Here is a 19,179-nt window from a genome sequence, read left to right on the forward strand (position 1 = left end):
CAGCATAAAAATATTGATAAGCTCAACTGAAGCCTGTCTATGAAACATGCCTTCTAAACATCTAAAAAATCAATCTCTGCGAAAGAAAATCCAAAATGGCTGCCTATTGACTATCATATCCTTCCAATTAAACATGCACAACTCATGACCCAGACAATCTTTCAAAACAACTCAAAAAAGCTCTATCAGCTACCATCTGAGAAAGAGCAATAGTAGACTATTGACTGCCAAATTTTGACACAATCCACGGCCACAGCTAAATGGAATCCACTTATAAAATCAAAGTGAGATCCAAGAAATATTCATAACAACTTACCCTCAACCATTTTAGTCTTCTGGTTTAACACAAGAAGGTTTTGAAGGGAACCAATATGAGAATTTTGAGGAAAATCCCTGTAACACATTCTTGAAAAATAGTGATAACAAGAATGATTTAGGGACAAAACCATGACAACTGACTGATGACAGACATGTAGACTCATTCTTCCTTTGTATACAGTATCTAGTGATCACATGCTTAATTAACAACACTTTTTACCACAGCAACACATGCAAACATTGATAGGTTGTTTTTTTAATTATATCAATCATAATACCTATTGAGAATAGAAAGACTTATTTAGAAACTTTCAAAATATGATCATGTTATCATAAGCTAGACATTCATAACACATGTATTCAAGGAATGATATTAATGAAAAGGAAATAATTTTTAAAAGTGTTATCTGAACTGAGACTAAGTACCTGTCTGACAAACAATATTAACTTATCCTAAAAATGGATGATAAACAAATTAAAACCCTTTCTTTTTATACTTTCTGGTTAGTGATACCCTATGATCTAGTCTGACAAATGAAATCATGGGACATAACTATGGTGGCTGGTGTTTCTCAATAAAAATACCTATATAAGAAAGAGCTTTACAAATCAAAGAAATTAATTTTCATTTGGTTCTTATTCTTCTCATTGAAATTGTGGCCAATCTCTGATCCTACTTTACACCAAAATTACACCCCGTACTACTTACAATTCCTGGGACACTGCAAAATGCAGCTCAAATATGGATGCTGATGGCAAAGTTACACTTCTGTCTTATTCCTTTTCCTTTGTTCAGTGAGACAAAAATAGATAAACCCCAAATCACCAAGTCTTAGATGTAGATTTCCAAGAAAAGAGCTTAGTCATAGGAGGTAAGCAAGGGAGACAATCTAGAGAAAACTTGTACAACACAACATATACACAACATCAAGGTAGCACGACAGCAAGGAAACTATAGAACTGCTGACAACATAGAGGTGAGAAGGCTACACTACAGTGCATCACACTGGGAGAATTACTTACATAAGAAAGCAAGCCTTGCCCTATATCTCACTGTAGTGTACACTTTTCAGTTACCTCCCCAACACTAGTGACCACTTTCGATTTCAATTCATCAAGACTTTTTGGCACTGGAAAACATAAAGAAAACTCATTGGAACCATGTCATTTTTTCTTCCTCGTCTATCATGTAATTATAGTATTTATAGTGAGAACCTGTCTCAGAGTCTGTTGTAAGACACTGTTATAGTAAATATGCCTTATTTTCTGATTTTCTTGGGGAATCTATCTTTGTGACACCAGTTACATATAAGCGGTCTTAAGACTGTGCAGACTTTAGATTTCCCTAGTCAGACAGGGCCACTTTATACACAACAAAACATGTGGATTTCTCTGTAAACAAGGAAAAATGAAAATAAATTTCCACTGATTTTCACCCCTGAAAATGTAATTACTACACGGTAATATGGCAGTATCTAAGTTTTCATTGGAGGAAATTTGTCAATGCTGGGACTCTATAGGGCACAAAGAAATATAAAAAGCAACAAAATGAAAAGAATTTAGACGGTAATGGAACAAAACGGTGAGGAAAATCATTACATACAGACAAAATGGAATTAAGAAATGGGAGAGAAAAGGTTAAAATGACTAAGGTGTGATGGCATCACAACCAAGGAGTTGGCATGGCATTCTATGTTACAGGGATACTATACCAACAATGCTGGGGAACACAGCAATTCACCAATATCAACATGGAGGATATTTAACCTCAAAGGATAGACAATATTCTGGCTATAAAACATTAAATGTAAGGAGTTTACCTTTCCTACCCAAATGTAGTTGTATATATTGTTGATACAAACATATATCATACATATTGAGGTTTAAGTTAACACTGTTGAGAATGCCCTTTTCTTTCACTGATATGCACAGTGTACCAGCGTTACTTTTATTACTATTATAAACCTTGTCAATATTATCTCGTTTGAAGGTTCTTCCAACAATTTGTTTTGAAATAGTTGCCTCCCTTTTCCTAGAAGAGTATGTTTCTGGAGTTAGTTTAAATCAAATCAGCTCAAATCTACTGAGGTGATTCTAGAGATACAGGGACAGCATTAAGTAAGTGTGGCCACCTATTGGGGTGATCCTAGAGATGGCTGTATGTAGGGTGGTCACTGATACAGGGACAGCATCAAGTAAGTGTGGCCACCTATTGGGGTGATCCTAGAGATGGCTGTATGTAGGTTGGTCACTGATACAGGGACAGCATCAAGTAAGTGTGGCCACCTATTGGGGTGATCCTAGAGATGGCTGTATGTAGGGTGGTCACTGATACAGGGACAGCATCAAGTAAGTGTGGCCACCTATTGGGGTGATCCTAGAGATGGCTGTATGTAGGGTGGTCACTGATAAAAGGACAGCAGCAAGTAAGGTTGACCACCTGTTCGAGTGACCCTGGATATGGCCATTGGCAAAAACTATCAGTGGTAAAGAGTCAACCTCAAGTACGGTTGGCCACAAGTAGGGTGACCATGATGATAGCCACTGCTAGCAGTGCCCAGACAGGATTGACTACAAGATGGGGTGGCAGTTGATTAGGTTACTGGTAGGGTTGGCCACAAGTAGGGTGACCATGACGATAGCCACTGCTAGCAGTGCCCAGACAGGATTGACTACAAGATGGGGTGGCAGTTGATTAGGTTACTGGTAGGGTTGGCCACAAGTAGGGTGACCATGACGATAGCCACTGCTAGCAGTGCCCAGACAGGATTGACTACAAGATGGGGTGGCAGTTGATTAGGTTACTGGTAGGGTTGGCCACAAGTAGGGTGACCATGACGATAGCCACTGCTAGCAGTGCCCAGACAGGATTGACTACAAGATGGGGTTACTGGTAGGGTTGGCCACAGCAGCAATTTGCTACAACTAAGTCTAGCCATATGTAGGGATGACCTTAGAGCTGGCCACTGGAAGTATGGCCACTGGTTGGGCATAAACACTGGTAGACAATCAGTAATACATTGCATCTAATACAATTCCTGCTCAAATAAACTTGGATAATTATGTACTTATAGCAGGGCATGGAGTGGGGTAGAAGGTTTGGTGCTATTGAATTCATGATGATATCAAAATTAAATGATGTACGTTTATTTCCCCTTAAAGGGACATACATTTCACATCAGAGACAGAAAAAGGACAGACTATGTTGCAGTAATTTCATTGTTAGAACTTTGGAACTTGAATTGAGAGTCTAAAGTCAACATGAAATGCGATTTATGCTCCATTCAGGAACCAAGTTTTTAAAAAGTCTACACTATCACACAACAAATACTGTTTTTATATATAAAAGAATTCACAATATTGATGGTAGTATTACCATAGGAACATGTTATGTGCAGTGTACACCTCTTATATTGAAGTGACACATTGTGCCATGGTTTGGTTCTAAGGTTTCTAGTACTCATGCTTATTTATTAAAAGTGATAATCATAGTTAATATTTGTTCAACATCAAAACTGAAACAAAAACAGGCCATGATACTGTCCCTTAATACATGGAGTGTGATAGGTGATCAGCCTTAGTGTCAATCAAACACAACCATCTTATTTGAAATAATTTCTGCTGTGCTTTGTTTCCAATCAAACTGAGTCTTAAATTTTCTGACTGCAATGGTTTGAACACATTAGCATTTTAGGTAAATCCTACATCACTATTGTATACAGATGTTTGAACACTTAAGTATTACAGGTAAATCCTAAATCACTATTGTATACAGATGTTTGAACACTTTAGTATTACAGGTAAATCCTAAATCACTATTGTATACAGATGTTTGAACACTTAAGTATTACAGGTAAATCCTATATCACTATTGTATACAGATGTTTGAACACTTTAGTATTACAGGTAAATCCTACATCACTATTGTATACAAATGTTTGAACACTTAAGTATTACAGGTAAATCCTAAATCACTATTGTATACAGATGTTTGAACACGTAAGTATTACAGGTAAATCCTATATCACTATTGTATACAGATGTTTGAACACTTAAGTATTACAGGTAAATCCTAAATCACTATTGTATACAGATGTTTGAACACTTAAGTATTACAGGTAAATCCTACATCACTATTGTATACAGATGTTTGAACACTTAAGTATTACAGGTAAATCCTAAATCACTATTGTATACAGATGTTTGAACACGTAAGTATTACAGGTAAATCCTACATCACTATTGTATACAGATGTTTGAACACTTAATTATAACAGGTAAATCCTACATCACTATTGTATACAGATGTTTGAACACGTAAGTATTACAGGTAAATCCTAAATCACTATTGTATACAGATGTTTGAACACGTAAGTATTACAGGTAAATCCTATATCACTATTGTATACAGATGTTTGAACACATAAGTATTACAGGTAAATCCTAAATCACTATTGTATACAGATGTTTGAACACGTAAGTATTACAGGTAAATCCTATATCACTATTGTATACATACATTTAAACATATAAGTATTACAGGAAAATCCTACATCAATATTGTAAACAGATGTTCAAATATTAAGATACTCTATTGAACATGGATGTTTCACACTCAAATCATATATAAATATTGCACACATATTGATAAATGGCACATATACAATTGATAATATCATGAAAATATTGTAAAAACATAAAACCATTAAATTTGAGCATCAACACATCCAGTATATATATCTAGCCTGTTTCATAATTTTACTAAAAGTAAATAACTATGACTAAACATTCTACAACTTAAAATTTAAGAACATAACAAAAATTTTAAAAATCAAGTTTTGAACTTCCTCATTATCTTGTCTCATAACACTGTTAAGTAATGACTACTTCCCTTTAAATACTGAGTGCCAGACCATTGTTAGGTCATGGCTAGTTCCCCAAACCTATACAGTGTCAGACCATTGTTAGGTCATGGCTAGTTCCCCAAACATACACAGTGTCAGACCATTGTTAGGTCGTGGCTAGTTCCCCAAACTTATACAGTGTCAGACCATTGTTAGGTCGTGGCTAGTTCCCCAAACCTACACAGTGTCAGACCATTGTTAGGTCGTGGCTAGTTCCCCAAACCTACACAGTGTCAGACCATTGTTAGGTCGTGGCTAGTTCCCCAAACATACACAGTGTCAGACCATTGTTAGGTCGTGGCTAGTTCCCCAAACCTACACAGTGTCAGACCATTGTTAGGTCGTGGCTAGTTCCCCAAACATACACAGTGTCAGACCATTGTTAGGTCGTGGCTAGTTCCCCAAACCTACACAGTGTCAGACCATTGTTAGGTCGTGGCTAGTTCCCCAAACATACACAGTGTCAGACCATTGTTAGGTCGTGGCTAGTTCCCCAAACATACACAGTGTCAGACCATTGTTAGGTCGTGGCTAGTTCCCCAAACCTACACAGTGTCAGACCATTGTTAGGTCATGGCTAGTTCCCCAAACCTACACAGTGTCAGACCATTGTTAGGTCGTGGCTAGTTCCCCAAACATACACAGTGTCAGACCATTGTTAGGTCGTGGCTAGTTCCCCAAACCTACACAGTGTCAGATCATTGCCAGGTTGAAGCTACATCTCCAAATCTGTACAGTGTCAGGACACCACAAGGTCGTGGCTAGTTGTCCTTATTTGTACAGTGTCAGAAAACTGCCAGGTCATGGTTAGTTGTCCCTATCTGTACAGTGTCAGGACACTGCCAGGTCATGGCTAGTTGTCCCTATCTGTGCAGTGTAAGGACACTGCCAGGTCATGGCTAGTTGTCCCTATCTGTACAGTGTCAGGACACCACCAGGTCATGGCTAGTTGTCCCTATCTGTGCAGTGTCAGGACACTGCCAGGTCATGGCTAGTTGTCCCTATCTGTGCAGTGTCAGGACACTGCCAGGTCATGGCTAGTTGTCCCTATCTGTGCAGTGTAAGGACACTGCCAGGTCATGGCTAGTTGTCCCTATCTGTACAGTGTCAGGACACTGCCAGGTCATGGCTAGTTGTCCCTATCTGTGCAGTGTAAGGACACTGCCAGGTCATGGCTAGTTGCCCTTATCTGTACAGTGTCAGGACACTGCCAGGTCGTGGCTAGTTGTACCTATCTGTACAGTGTCAGGACACCACCAGGTCATGGCTAGTTGTCCTCTGTACAGTGTCAGGATGCTGCCAGGTCATGGCTAGTTGTCCCTATCTGTGCAGTGTAAGGACACCGCCAGGTCGTGGCTAGTTGTCCCTATCTGTACAGTGTCAGAACACCACCAGGTCATGGCTAGTTGTCCTCTGTACAGTGTCAGGATGCTGCCAGGTCATGGCTAGTTGCCCTAATCTGTACAGTGTCAGGACACCACCAGGTCGTGGCTAGTTGTCCCTATCTGTACAGTGTCAGAACACCACCAGGTCATGGCTAGTTGTCCTCTGTACAGTGTCAGGATGCTGCCAGGTCATGGCTAGTTGCCCTAATCTGTACAGTGTCAGGACACTGCCAGGTCATGGCTAGTCGCCCTTATCTGTACAGCGTAGGTGTCCAAGGTTACATTTACAGTATTTGTATGTGTACAGTGTAAGTTAAATGTTTCATCATGTTCATCATTGATTACCATAGTAACATTTACAGCATTGATTACTACAGTTCTTTTTACAAGGCTAGTAATCAGTTACATTTAAATTGTTGGTTACCGTAGTTACATTTATAGTATTGGTTAACATAGTTACATTTACATTTGCTACCCTGAGGTGACAATTGTTGATGTATTTGGTCCCCGATGTAAAGTTTCAAAACTGAAACTTATTGTACATTGTACTAGTTGTATAAAGGAAAAAGCCTTCAGATCAGTTTCATCTAATACATCACTACATACTGATCACTCTTAGATCTACATACATGTCAGATTTTATCTTTTTAAACAAACTTTAACAAGAAAATTTATATAATTTTAATATCAACATGAATTTACATATAAACATGATACTAAAGATTGATCCCATCCTTCCCAGGGCTGTCCATTGTAATCATATAGTCAATGTTAAACAGGCTAGGAATTCAATCTTCTAGAATGATATTTATCAACAAAGTTATCACATATACACGCAGACATTAATGTCATGTTGAATGAGCCTACCATTGATTTCATATTAATTTCTATTTGAAGTCCATTGTGATTGAGATAACTTGTGTAACTGACTTTACAATAATTCAAAATAACTTAGCAGAGAACAGACAGCATTATACAAATTGTTAAATAAAATGGAGACTCTGGTCAATTTTTGGAGAAAATTAATTTCCATTTTTAGTTTTCATATCACTAAATCCAACATGCTATTGTTTTTATAAAAAAATTGTTTCATTAAATACCAGTTATCATTACAAATATTAAATAAATCCACTGGTTTTTGTCTTAAGTCTCTGACAACCATTTATTATTTAGATAAGATGTACCAGAGAGAATCACTGTCAACTCTGCCTCTTTTCCAATCCAAGTGACTTATTAAACACAGATTTGGAAATGAAAATTAACAAGTGTGATGAGAGTAAACAACAATGATTTGTAATGAAAGGGGCGTAACTCTCACTCCTTCTGAAGACTTTGTGTCCCTATGGAGTCCTACAATCATGGCGACAACAAGCTATATAAATGATGCAAGGATTTTATCATTCTTTCCAAAAATGAAATGACAATGGCAGCAGATTCAGAGAGGACAACATCATAGGATAAATAAAGTAATTTTGAAGAATATCCTTTGCATCAACATTATTTATCAGGAAAATAATTTCAACTCTGGATTTCTTATTTAAGCACAGTAAGGTTTAGACTTATCATTAAGGTTCAACAATTCAGTAACCTTCTTTCAAAAATTACCTATCGGGTATACTGACTGATCTGCCCTGTTCCAAACATGTATGAATTGTAACCAACAGAACTTAATAATTTGGCTTTATTCTAAAATTTCCCACAGATATATTGAGATTTAGGAAATAGAAGTAAAGCATAATGCAAGAAAATGAAAGAAATTTAAAGTAATAGCACCAAAAGAAATAAAACATGAGTAATTTTCTACCTGAAATCATGACAAATGTTAATCAGATCTGGAGGTGTGACAGATGTACAGGTAAGTCACATCTGATGGTGTGACAAATGTACAGGTATGTCACATCTGAAGGTGTGACACAAGTACCGATATGTGAAGGTGTGACATACATACAGATATGTCACATCAAAAGGTGAGACAGATGTACAGGTATGTCACATCTGAAGGTGTGACACAAGTACCGATATGTCACATCTAAAGTTGTGACAGATGTACAGATATGTCGCACCTGAGGGTACGACTGATGTACAGATATGTCGCACCTGAGGGTACGACTGAAGTACAGGTAAGTCACATCTAAAGGTGTGACAGATGTACAGATATGTCAAATTTTAAGGTGTGACGGATGTACTGTAACGTCACATCTGAAGAGATGACAGATATACAAGTAAATCATGTCTGGAAGTGTGATGGATTCATAGGTAAATCACCGCTGGAGGTGTGACAGTTGTACTAGTAAATCAAGTCTGGAAGTGTGGCAGATGCACAGGTAAGTCACATCTGTATGTGTTAACTGTTGTACAGGTAAGTCAAAGGTGTGACATATATACAAGTAAGTCATGCTTGGAGGTGTAATGAATGTGTGGTACACATTCGAATATTGATGAATATAGAAACAGAAAATGTTATATAAATGAAACTGTTATCACACAAAGTTCATACAGCAACACAAGGCTGAAAATTTACTTGTAAATTCATCTTCATCCTCTGAATCAGCATTTGCCTCAGCTGCAAGTTCTGCAGGTGTCTTTTTCTTGCGACCTAGTCGTCCATCTCCATCCTCCTGTAGGAGTGAGGCTGGATCTACTTCTGGCTCCTTTTTCTTGATTCCATACTGTAAAATAAATGATCCAATCCATTGAAGCTTCCTTTTAAGCAATAAGAACTCCCAGAGGGGTCACGGTACTCATCATCTCAGGCATCATAAATCATATCTGGACCATCTGCCTTCCTCACTTGTGAATTTGTCTTTATGTTAACTCTGTTCTTATCAGAAGATAAATTTGGAATACATCTGGAAGTTTACTTCAAAAACATGAGCTTGAATAGAAAGCAGACAGACCAATCAGGGCTAAAATGTGACTTTCACAACCAACACCTTCTATACTGAACATGTCCCTCAGATTTAATATAGATATCTCAGCAGCAATAACTTCATAATGGCTACTTGAATCTGTCTTGAATATTTGACAGAGCTATAAACATAAACATCTACATTACAGACTGGATGTGTGGGAAAATATCAGAATGATTTTTATAGATAACCTTGAAAAAAATATAAAAAATATCCAAATAAAAAATGTTTGAACAATTCACAGGAACCCATATAGAACTTATACCAAAGATTAAATAAGATCCCTCACAATAATGTCAGTAACAAACTGATAAAGTCCAAAGTCCAAAAGTTCAAAATGACCACTGGTGGTAATCTTCTATATCTCATAACACTGAGGTTTACCACCATGTGCTGTAATAAACACATGGCAGAAGTTTCAACAAGATTCCTTTAGATAGTTCTTAACAGAAGTGCTAACAAACTTCATAAAACTACAATAACTACTAGTGGGGACCATCTTATCATGATCAGACCTGGTAATGTGGCATGAACAAGCAGCACCCAAACTGGATACTTGACATAGTGGTAACAAACTCCATAAATCTACAATAACTACTAGTGGGGACCATCTTATCATGATCAGACCTGAACAAGCAGCACCCAAACTGGATACTTGACATAGTGGTAACAAACTCCATAAATCTACAATAACTACTAGTGGGGACCATCTTATCAATCTTGTCAATCAGAATTGCCTAGAACTGACGAGCCAAAGACTAAATTTGATATTTCACGACTATCACACCGATCATTTTGTCTGAACTGTCTGAGTAAAATCACTACTGACAAAAATCAAATAAAAAATCATAAAACTAGGTACAGAAACGCAAGACCTCAGTAGTAAGTATAACAATAACTTAAATACAATAATATATTATCAAGATAAAACGATGTCCTGGAAGTTGTGAAACAGATCCTATATAAATCACAATTTCCTTCTATTTTCAGGACTTTTACAGCAGACGTCTAGGGTAAATCAACCCTAGATCTAATTATACACAGCAAACAACAGACAACCTTTCATCAGGTCTAATTATACACAGCAAACAACAGACAAACTTTCACCAGGTCTAATTATACACAGCAAACAACAGACAAACTTTCGCCAGGTCTAATTATACACAGCAAACAACAGACAAACTTTCGCCAGGTCTAATTATACACAGCAAACAACAGACAAACTTTCGCCAGGTCTAATTATACACAGCAAACAACAGACAAACTTTCGCCAGGTCTAATTATACACAGCAAACATTTAAAATTTTGCAATGTGCTTGAAAAACCCACAACATTTGTACAGGACCTCATGATGATCATTTGTATCAAGTTAGAAGTCAATGGCAACAGTTATTTTTGTCAAAAAGTCAAAAATGCCTCAGCCACTCAGGAGAGATTGTGGCCATATTGGATTTTCTGATCTGCACTAAAATCAACATGGTGGCTATATTGGATTTTACAATCAGCACTAAAATGAACAACACTTATCAGGGAAGTAATAATGATCATTTTTATCAGCATTCAAAGTCCTATAACTCGTGTAGTTATGAAAAGAATTTAATGGTTATAAAATTTATGCCACATCTCGTGTACATAAATCCACATATCAAATATAGTGAAAATTGGACTGCAAATACACAGTTTACAGAAAGTAATAAAACGGTACATTTTCAGCATTCAAAGTCTCATGACTCTTGGAAATATTGACAGATTTCAATGGTTATCAAACCCATGTGAGGTCTCATTAATATAAAGTCACATACCAAATTCAGTGAGAATCCGACAACAAATACAAATCTATTGTGCGGAAGGCAAAAATAGACAGACGGATGGACACACTGACAGACAAGCTCATTACTATAGGGCACTGGAATCTCAATGCGGGGTCCTTACAATACATAAACTGTCACCAGGTCTAACTAGATGTAGTTAATAACACTCTTGAAGCAGGAATGCCACCCCATCAGAGATAAACCACAGGAGATGGAACCTTTGTTTTGGAGTAAGGTTCTTTACCTTATCTCGTATGCCTTGTCGAATATCTTCTCTTTCCTCTTCCATCTTTCTATGTTTCTCCTTTCGTTTCTCCTCCGCCTCTCTGCGTGCTTCCTCTATTTCATTCTGCTGCTCTGAATTAGGGCCATCTTCAGCTGATGCATCTCCCCCCTCACCGTCTTTGTCACCCATAGCACCTAATAAATACACAAAACAGAGCTAACACGGACATCTACCCTCTCACACTTACCGCTCCTCTGATGGAGTCCCCTGTTACTGGACATAATGCCATATCCAAAAATGGTTATCTCCTTAAAACCAACCAGTCTTTTCTTAATAATTTACTCCTTAAAACAACCAGTCATTTCTTTACAGTTTACTCCAAGCACCAATAAAATAAATTCTTCCAAATTTACACCACATAGCAGAAACTGTACCTATAAAGCAATATGAAAAACCCATATGAAACTATTCCTCCCTAACGCCATTACAAGAAACTGTTTCTCCCTGACAACATTAAAAGAAACTATTCCTCCCTAACACCAATACAAGAAATTATTCCTCCCTAACATCAATAACAGAAATTATTTCTCCCTAACACCATCAGAAGAAACTATTCCTCCCTAACACCATTAGAAAAAAACAGTACCTCCCTAACCCCATTACAAGAAACTATACCTCCCTAACACCATTAGAAGAAACTATACCTCCCTAACACCAATACAAGAAATTATTCCTCCCTAACACCAATACAAGAAATTATTCCTCCCTAACACCATTACAAGAAACTATTCCTACCTAACACAATTACCAGAAACTATTCCTCCCTAACACCATTACAAGAAACTATACCTCCCTAACACCATTACAAGAAACTATACCTCCCTAACACCATTAGAAGAAACTATACCTCCCTAACACCATTACAAGAAATTATTCCTCCCTAACACCAATACAAGAAATTATTCCTCCCTAACACCATTACAAGAAACTATTCCTACCTAACACAATTACAAGAAACTATTCCTCCCTAACACCATTACAAGAAACTATTCCTCCCTAACACCATTACAAGAAACTATTCCTCCCTAACACCATTACAAGAAACTATTCCTACCTAACACAATTACCAGAAACTATTCCTCCCTAACACCAATCGATACCATTAGAAGAAACTGTATCTCCCTAACACCTTTAGAAGAAACTATTTCTTCCTAAAACAATTAGAAGAAACCTTTCCTTCTTAACATCATTAGAAGAAACTTTGCTCTGTGTAGCCTTTCAAACAAGATAAAAAATCAATTCTTGCAGGCAATTTAAAAGAAAAATTCTGAGATGGACAAGTGGCAAAACCTACTATCCTAAGAAAGACAACTAGCAAAATAGCACAAAACATGCTATTCCAAAAAACATGCAATCCTAAATAAAAAACCAACAATATTGAAAATCCAGAGGTAGAGAAATTGAAAGAATAGACCGACAACCTGAAAACATGCTATTACAATGTAGACAGTCAACCTAGTACTGACATGCACACTGATAGGAGGACAAACAAGGGGAACAAGGGAAAAACCAAAACACAGGGGTAGGGGTATACAAGGAGACACATGGATATGCACAAATGTGGCTATACAGAGAGACACACTGACACACAAACATAGGGGGATGAAGGGAGACACATGAACACACAAAGAGTCAAGGGCAGACACATGGTCACATAAACATAGGGGAATGAAGGGGGACACATGGTCACACAAACATAGGGGGATGAAGGGGGACACATGGTCACACAAACATAGGGGGATGAAGGGGGACACATGGTCACACAAACATAGGGGGATGAAGGGGGACACATCATCACACAAACAAAAAGTATAAGGGCAGACATAAGGACACACCAACATAGGCTATAAAGATAGAAACATGGACACACAGCGTATAAGGGCAGACACATGGACACAAAGCGTATAAGGGCAGACACATGGACACACAGCGTATAAGGGCAGACACATGGACACACAGCGTATAAGGGCAGACACATGGTCACACAAACATAGGGTATAAATGGAACTCACATGGATATGCACACATATGGGCATATAGAGAAACACGTGGACACACCAGCATATGATATAAAGGTAGACTCATAGATACACCAACATAGGGTATAAGGGCAGACACATGACCATACCAACATGGGGTTATGAAGGGAGACACATGGATACACCAACGTAAGGTATAGGTAAACACTTTGATACATCAACATAGAATATAGAGGTAGACACATAGATGCACAAATATGGGATATAAAGGAAAACACATCCAAAGAGAGATGAAAGGACATGCAAATACAGGGTACAAACGGAGACACATAAATACATAAATATATATAGGGAGACACTGGTGGTAACAAAGTGCTGGTGAGATATATAGTGCATGATTCTGAATTGAAACTGACTTTCAATTGTGATATATTTGACTATATATACCTTGATAAAAAGTGAAAAATTTAAATTACAAGTAAACTAAATATGATTGCGTGAATTAGGATTTTTAAATGTGTGAAAACCTAAACTAGGAAACTGAAGGAGATTCCTGATATAGAATTTGATGTTCTATAGACCGGAATTAATAAAGTGAAAAATGAGCCCTTACCTTGTACAGATATGATTTGGTTACCAACCATCTGTGTGAGGCATATTGCAGCCCCAGTGGTAAAGGGTAGGTCTCGGGTATATCTATATATATCGTATATAAATGGATATTATATAAATATATATACATATATAGGGCGGTATTGGCCCTATAGCGAGATAAATCCTTACCTTTTACAGACTTTAGTTGGTTACCAACCATCTGTTTGGCAATAAATGCAGCCATGTTGATTTCCTGTGATCAGGGTACACACAAAATTATACACAGTTGACTTCCTCTCGTGTCAGTAGCATTAGATCTGGAAAATATATAAATCAAATCAAGTTAGCATTATACATTAAGTACACATTTTAGGCTAAATCACAGCCAAATTTCCTCACATCTTCCATTATGGTGACCATAAAAAGTTTCAAGATATCCTTCCTGAGGGTGTACCTAACAAGTCCGGTGATATCCTCCCTGAGGGTGTACCAAACAAGTCTTGTGATATCCTCCCTGAGGGTGTACCTACAAAGTCTTGTGATATCCTACCTGAGGGTGTACCTAACAAGTCTTGTGATATCCTCATTGAGGGTGTACCTAACAAGTCTTGTGATATCCTCCCTGAGGGTGTACCTACAAAGTCTTGTGATATCCTCCCTGAGGGTGTACCTAACAAGTCTTGTGATATCCTCATTGAGGGTGTACCAAACAAGTCTTGTGATATCCTCCCTGAGGGTGTACCTAACAAGTCTTGTGATATCCTCCCTGAGGGTGTACCTAACAAGTCTTGTGATATCCTCCCTGAGGGTGTACCTATCAAGTCTTGTGATATCCTCCCTGAGGGTGTACCTAACAAGTCTTGTGATATCCTCCCTGAGGGTGTACCTATCAAGTCTTGTGATATCCTCCCTGAGGGTGTACCTAACAAGTCTTGTGATATCCAGCCTGTGGGTGTACCTAACAAGTCTTGTGATATCCTCCCTGAGGGTGTACATAACAAGTCTTTTGATATTTAGACCTGCTACAGTGTGTACATCAAGTCTGATAAATTTTTAATTTCATGGCAGAATTATATCTGAGATGGTCAAATAATTCAATAAGGAACACTGGTGTTTGTTTTTCCAAATGTAACTTATATGACCAATAAATCCAAGTTATTGTTATGTTCTGTACAACAAATGGATTATGCATAGAATGCTTTAACATGCAGCAATAACATGATACTAGTCAATCTTGTATGGTACAGAGTAGTGATCCTACAACAGAAAGCACTCTGGAATGATAGACAAACTGTTAGGACTTTGACAGCTTGAAAATCAATATTTCCATGTCTACTCATTTCCTTTCTATATACACTTATCATAACATTTACTATAAGATCATGAAATATATTTCAATTCTTCTGAGACACCATACGTCATTGCTAACAACAAATGGATAAACTATTTTTTTCCGCAAACATTTTATAAATTTGTCTTCTGGTTGATAAAGGTAAATGAACACTGTAGTATTGTGGTATTTGGTCAGAACTCACTTCAGAATTTCTAAAGTCTGCATTAGAAAACAGTACTTTGAGCTAATGTATAGTTTGTTCTAATAAAGCATATTGCTATAAAATTAACCTGACAAATGATTTATAAATTTGATGTAATTGCAAATGTTAGAAGTGATAATGGGTTTCTGCCATCATGAAGAACAACCTTGACGTTTAGTAAGGTGGTCAGGTGGTAAGGCACTCGCTTTTCACCTAGCTGTCCAAGGTTTAACTCTCGGAATGGACATGAAAAGGTAAGGGTCACCTGCCCCACCATGTGGGTTTTCCCCAGGTACTCCGGTTTCCTCCTACAATAAGACCCCTCGCGCGCCTACATCCGGCCCAACAAAAGTGATTAGTATAAGTTGAAATAACTTCTTTCGCAACTGTTGTAAAATAAATAAAGTTTATATATTTTTTTAGTAGCAAACACTTTGTAATCAAAGAAGTGTTACACCAGTCATCATGAATGATGTTTCGACTACAAAGTACCTTAGGCCTGCTGTTTCTGTGATGGTGACACAGGCACTTCATAAAATTGTGAATAGACAACAGTAGACTGAGATAAATGAGAATGAGACTGACCCCAACCAGATATATGCTCATCATGTTTATATTTTCTGTAATTTTGTTTCCACACATACATGTCAATTTTATGTACCTATACATACAGTCAAATCCCCAGTATAACTCTCATCCCAACCCCCCATCCCACATCCAACTCCAACTACCTTTACTTTTATCGCCAACCCTGCATCAGTCTTGCATGTATTATACACTTGTGCAGGTAACAACTAAATTACCTGATGTTAACATAATAAACAACTCTCACACATAAAACGTGTCTTGCTTTTGTTGTTTTTGCATTTTTGTAAGTTATTGTGTCGTTAAACTAACCACAAAAAAAATCTTTATTTCAATCTTTTTAAAAAACCCTTTCAAGAATTCATTAAAAATGTGACTATTGGTGATGGCTGTTCTGTCACAGAAATGATCTTCCAGTCTTACCTTACCTCTAAATCTGTCTCATTCCCTGAAATAAATGTTATCGATACTCACAATGGTACATATCATGCTGCTTACATTGGCATCAACAAAACTTTAAATGTACATGCATGTTTCATATTTCAAATTGATGATTTATTAATACTAATTCTAAAAGCTCAAATAAGTGACAATGCTAGTTTTCATGCTGATGAGAACAAACAGGTCTGCCATTGCTTTCCATTCATGCTGAAAACATCACTGGAAAATAAGACGGTTCCCGCAAGACAATGAAATTTTGAGAGTTAGTGGAAGTGGAGAAAAAACAGTAAGTTGTATATTCTAATTGTTGGATACAAGGGGAAAATCTGTTCTGGAGTAAGTGAAAGTGGAGAAAAAACAGTAAGTTGTATATTCTGATAATGAGCAAAATAGTTTAAAAATGCAAGATACTAAAACTGTTTCCATACAAGGAGCTCTTTCATCTCCTGTGTATTTCCTCTATGCATCTTTCTAAGTATGATTTAATTAATGTAAAATATACTGTACACAATATAACTCAAGCAGATCACATATTTTTTCCAAAATATGTGGAGGATGTTTTATTACATTTTTGTGACAAAGAAATAAAAAAAATATGTTGTTAACTATATGAAATATATAAAAGTCAAAGATTTGTAATGTTATTGTTGTAAATCTCGTTATTATGCTATAATTGAAACTCTTTCTTTCATTAGTACTACTGATTTAATCATTACTATTTTATAGATTATCTCCCCTTCCCTAACCAGTTCACAGTCCACTAAACACAGTCATTATTCATGTAATCATGATTGCAGTGTAGTGTGGTAGCAGGTGAGTTGTAAGTCACACTTTTCCATTGTGTGAGGTGTGAAATATGCAGTAAGAATACAATGACAAGATGTGTGAACTCCAATTAACACATTATAAGTGACCAATCAATAACATGAACTGGTAATTGTTGAAATGGTTCTTAAGAGACATTTTGATAAATTAACATTTCCAAATATGTAAAAGTAAAAAAGATTTTGTTACATATATTATCTAAATGAATCAAGGTACTTTCAATCGCAACATACCCAACGAGCAGCACTGATCAACCTACCTACTTTAAAACTAATGTTGGCTCTACTCTTCTAGTTTATATATTATCTACGGTATACTACTCTGGTCTAACTCATGATAAAATTGGCTAAAGAAGCATACTGTGGGGATTATTTCTTTGAAAATTCAGATTTTTTAAAAATTGGGTTATTTTCTCAGGGTTTAATTTGAAAGTGCTATCTGTTGTATAATTTCTATCATATTTCCATACAGTTTGAGTTGTCTTACCTCTACCATTCCTGTAACTGTATAACTACAGATAGAACAGCAAATGACTACAGGTCCATTCATTCGGTTTATTCACTTAAGTGTAAGCAACCTTTGTTTCTGTTGTACCAATGTATTTTACAACACATGAGTTGCATCATTCAATTGTCGCACCGAAACTATGTTATATCGCCAATCTGTTATACTGCCAAAATCTAGACAGGACAGAAGGTGCCGGTGTATCACAGGACATCTGTAGTGTAAAGATGTATTCTTTCCTCATTTAAAACAATTCTGAACAGCATCTTAAATCCAGATACATTAACACTTGCCTAAATTAATAAGGAATCTTCTTGAAGAGAAATACAGAAATGTTTCTATATCTAATTAAATGGACATAAATAAGCATTTGAATTGCAAGAAATACAAAGTTCTATATGCCTGAATTTCTTTGCTCACAATATATGTCAGAAGATGGTGTTCTCAACATTATTTGTCAGAAGATGGTGTTCTCAACATTATTTGTCAGAAGATGGTGTTCTCAACATTATATGTCAGAAGATGGTGTTCTCAACATTATTTGTCAGAAGATGGTGTTCTCAACATTATTTGTCAGAAGATGGTGTTCTCAACATTATTTGTCAGTAGATGGTGTTCTCAACATTATTTGTCAGAAGATGGTGTTCTCAACATTATTTGTCAGTAGATGGTGTTCTCAACATTATTTGTCAGTAGATGGTGTTCTCAACATTATTTGTCAGAAGATGGTGTTCTCAACATTATGTCAGAAGATGGTGTTCTCAACATTATTTGTCAGAAGATGGTGTTCTCAACATTATTTGTCAGAAGATGGTGTTCTCAACATTATTTGTCAGAAGATGGTGTTCTCAACATTATTTGTCAGAAGATGGTGTTCTCAACATTATTTGTCAGAAGATGGTGTTCTCAACATTATTTGTCAGTAGATGGTGTTCTCAACATTATTTGTCAGAAGATGGTGTTCTCAACATTATGTCAGAAGATGGTGTTCTCAACATTATGTCAGAAGATGGTGTTCTCAACATTATTTGTCAGTAGATGGTGTTCTCAACATTATGTCAGAAGATGGTGTTCTCAACATTATTTGTCAGAAGATGGTGTTC

At 36.8% G+C, this 19,179-nt stretch overlaps 1 protein-coding gene across 1 annotated transcript; it reads right to left on the reverse strand.

Moving 5' to 3' along the window:
- Window positions 1-1,368: 1,368 nt before the first annotated feature.
- On the reverse strand, window positions 1,369-14,430 carry LOC132563704 (complexin-like). Its single transcript, XM_060228455.1, has 4 exons — window positions 14,376-14,430; window positions 11,572-11,747; window positions 9,129-9,276; window positions 1,369-1,448 (listed from the first exon to the last, which is right to left on the reverse strand). The coding sequence occupies exons 1-4, from the start codon at window positions 14,428-14,430 to the stop codon at window positions 1,369-1,371; spliced, it is 459 nt and encodes a 152-aa protein (XP_060084438.1).
- Between the last annotated feature and the right edge of the window lie 4,749 nt (window positions 14,431-19,179).

The sequence above is a fragment of the Ylistrum balloti genome, unplaced genomic scaffold, assembly GCF_031769215.1.
Source record: "Ylistrum balloti isolate Yb309-2 unplaced genomic scaffold, AGI_CSIRO_Ybal_v1 Utg371830, whole genome shotgun sequence".
Classification (NCBI taxonomy): domain Eukaryota; kingdom Metazoa; phylum Mollusca; class Bivalvia; order Pectinida; family Pectinidae; genus Ylistrum; species Ylistrum balloti.

Excerpts from the sequence above, each read along its gene's own strand:
- LOC132563704 (XM_060228455.1), bottom strand. The coding sequence starts at position 14,430 with ATGGCTGCATTTATTGCCAAACAGATGGTTGGTAACCAACTAAAGTCT. Across the intron at positions 11,748-14,375 it reads CCAACTAAAGTCTGTAAAAG|GTGCTATGGGTGACAAAGAC; the intron begins GTAAGGATTTAT and ends TGTATTTATTAG. Across the intron at positions 9,277-11,571 it reads GACAAGGCATACGAGATAAG|TATGGAATCAAGAAAAAGGA; the intron begins GTAAAGAACCTT and ends TTTATTTTACAG.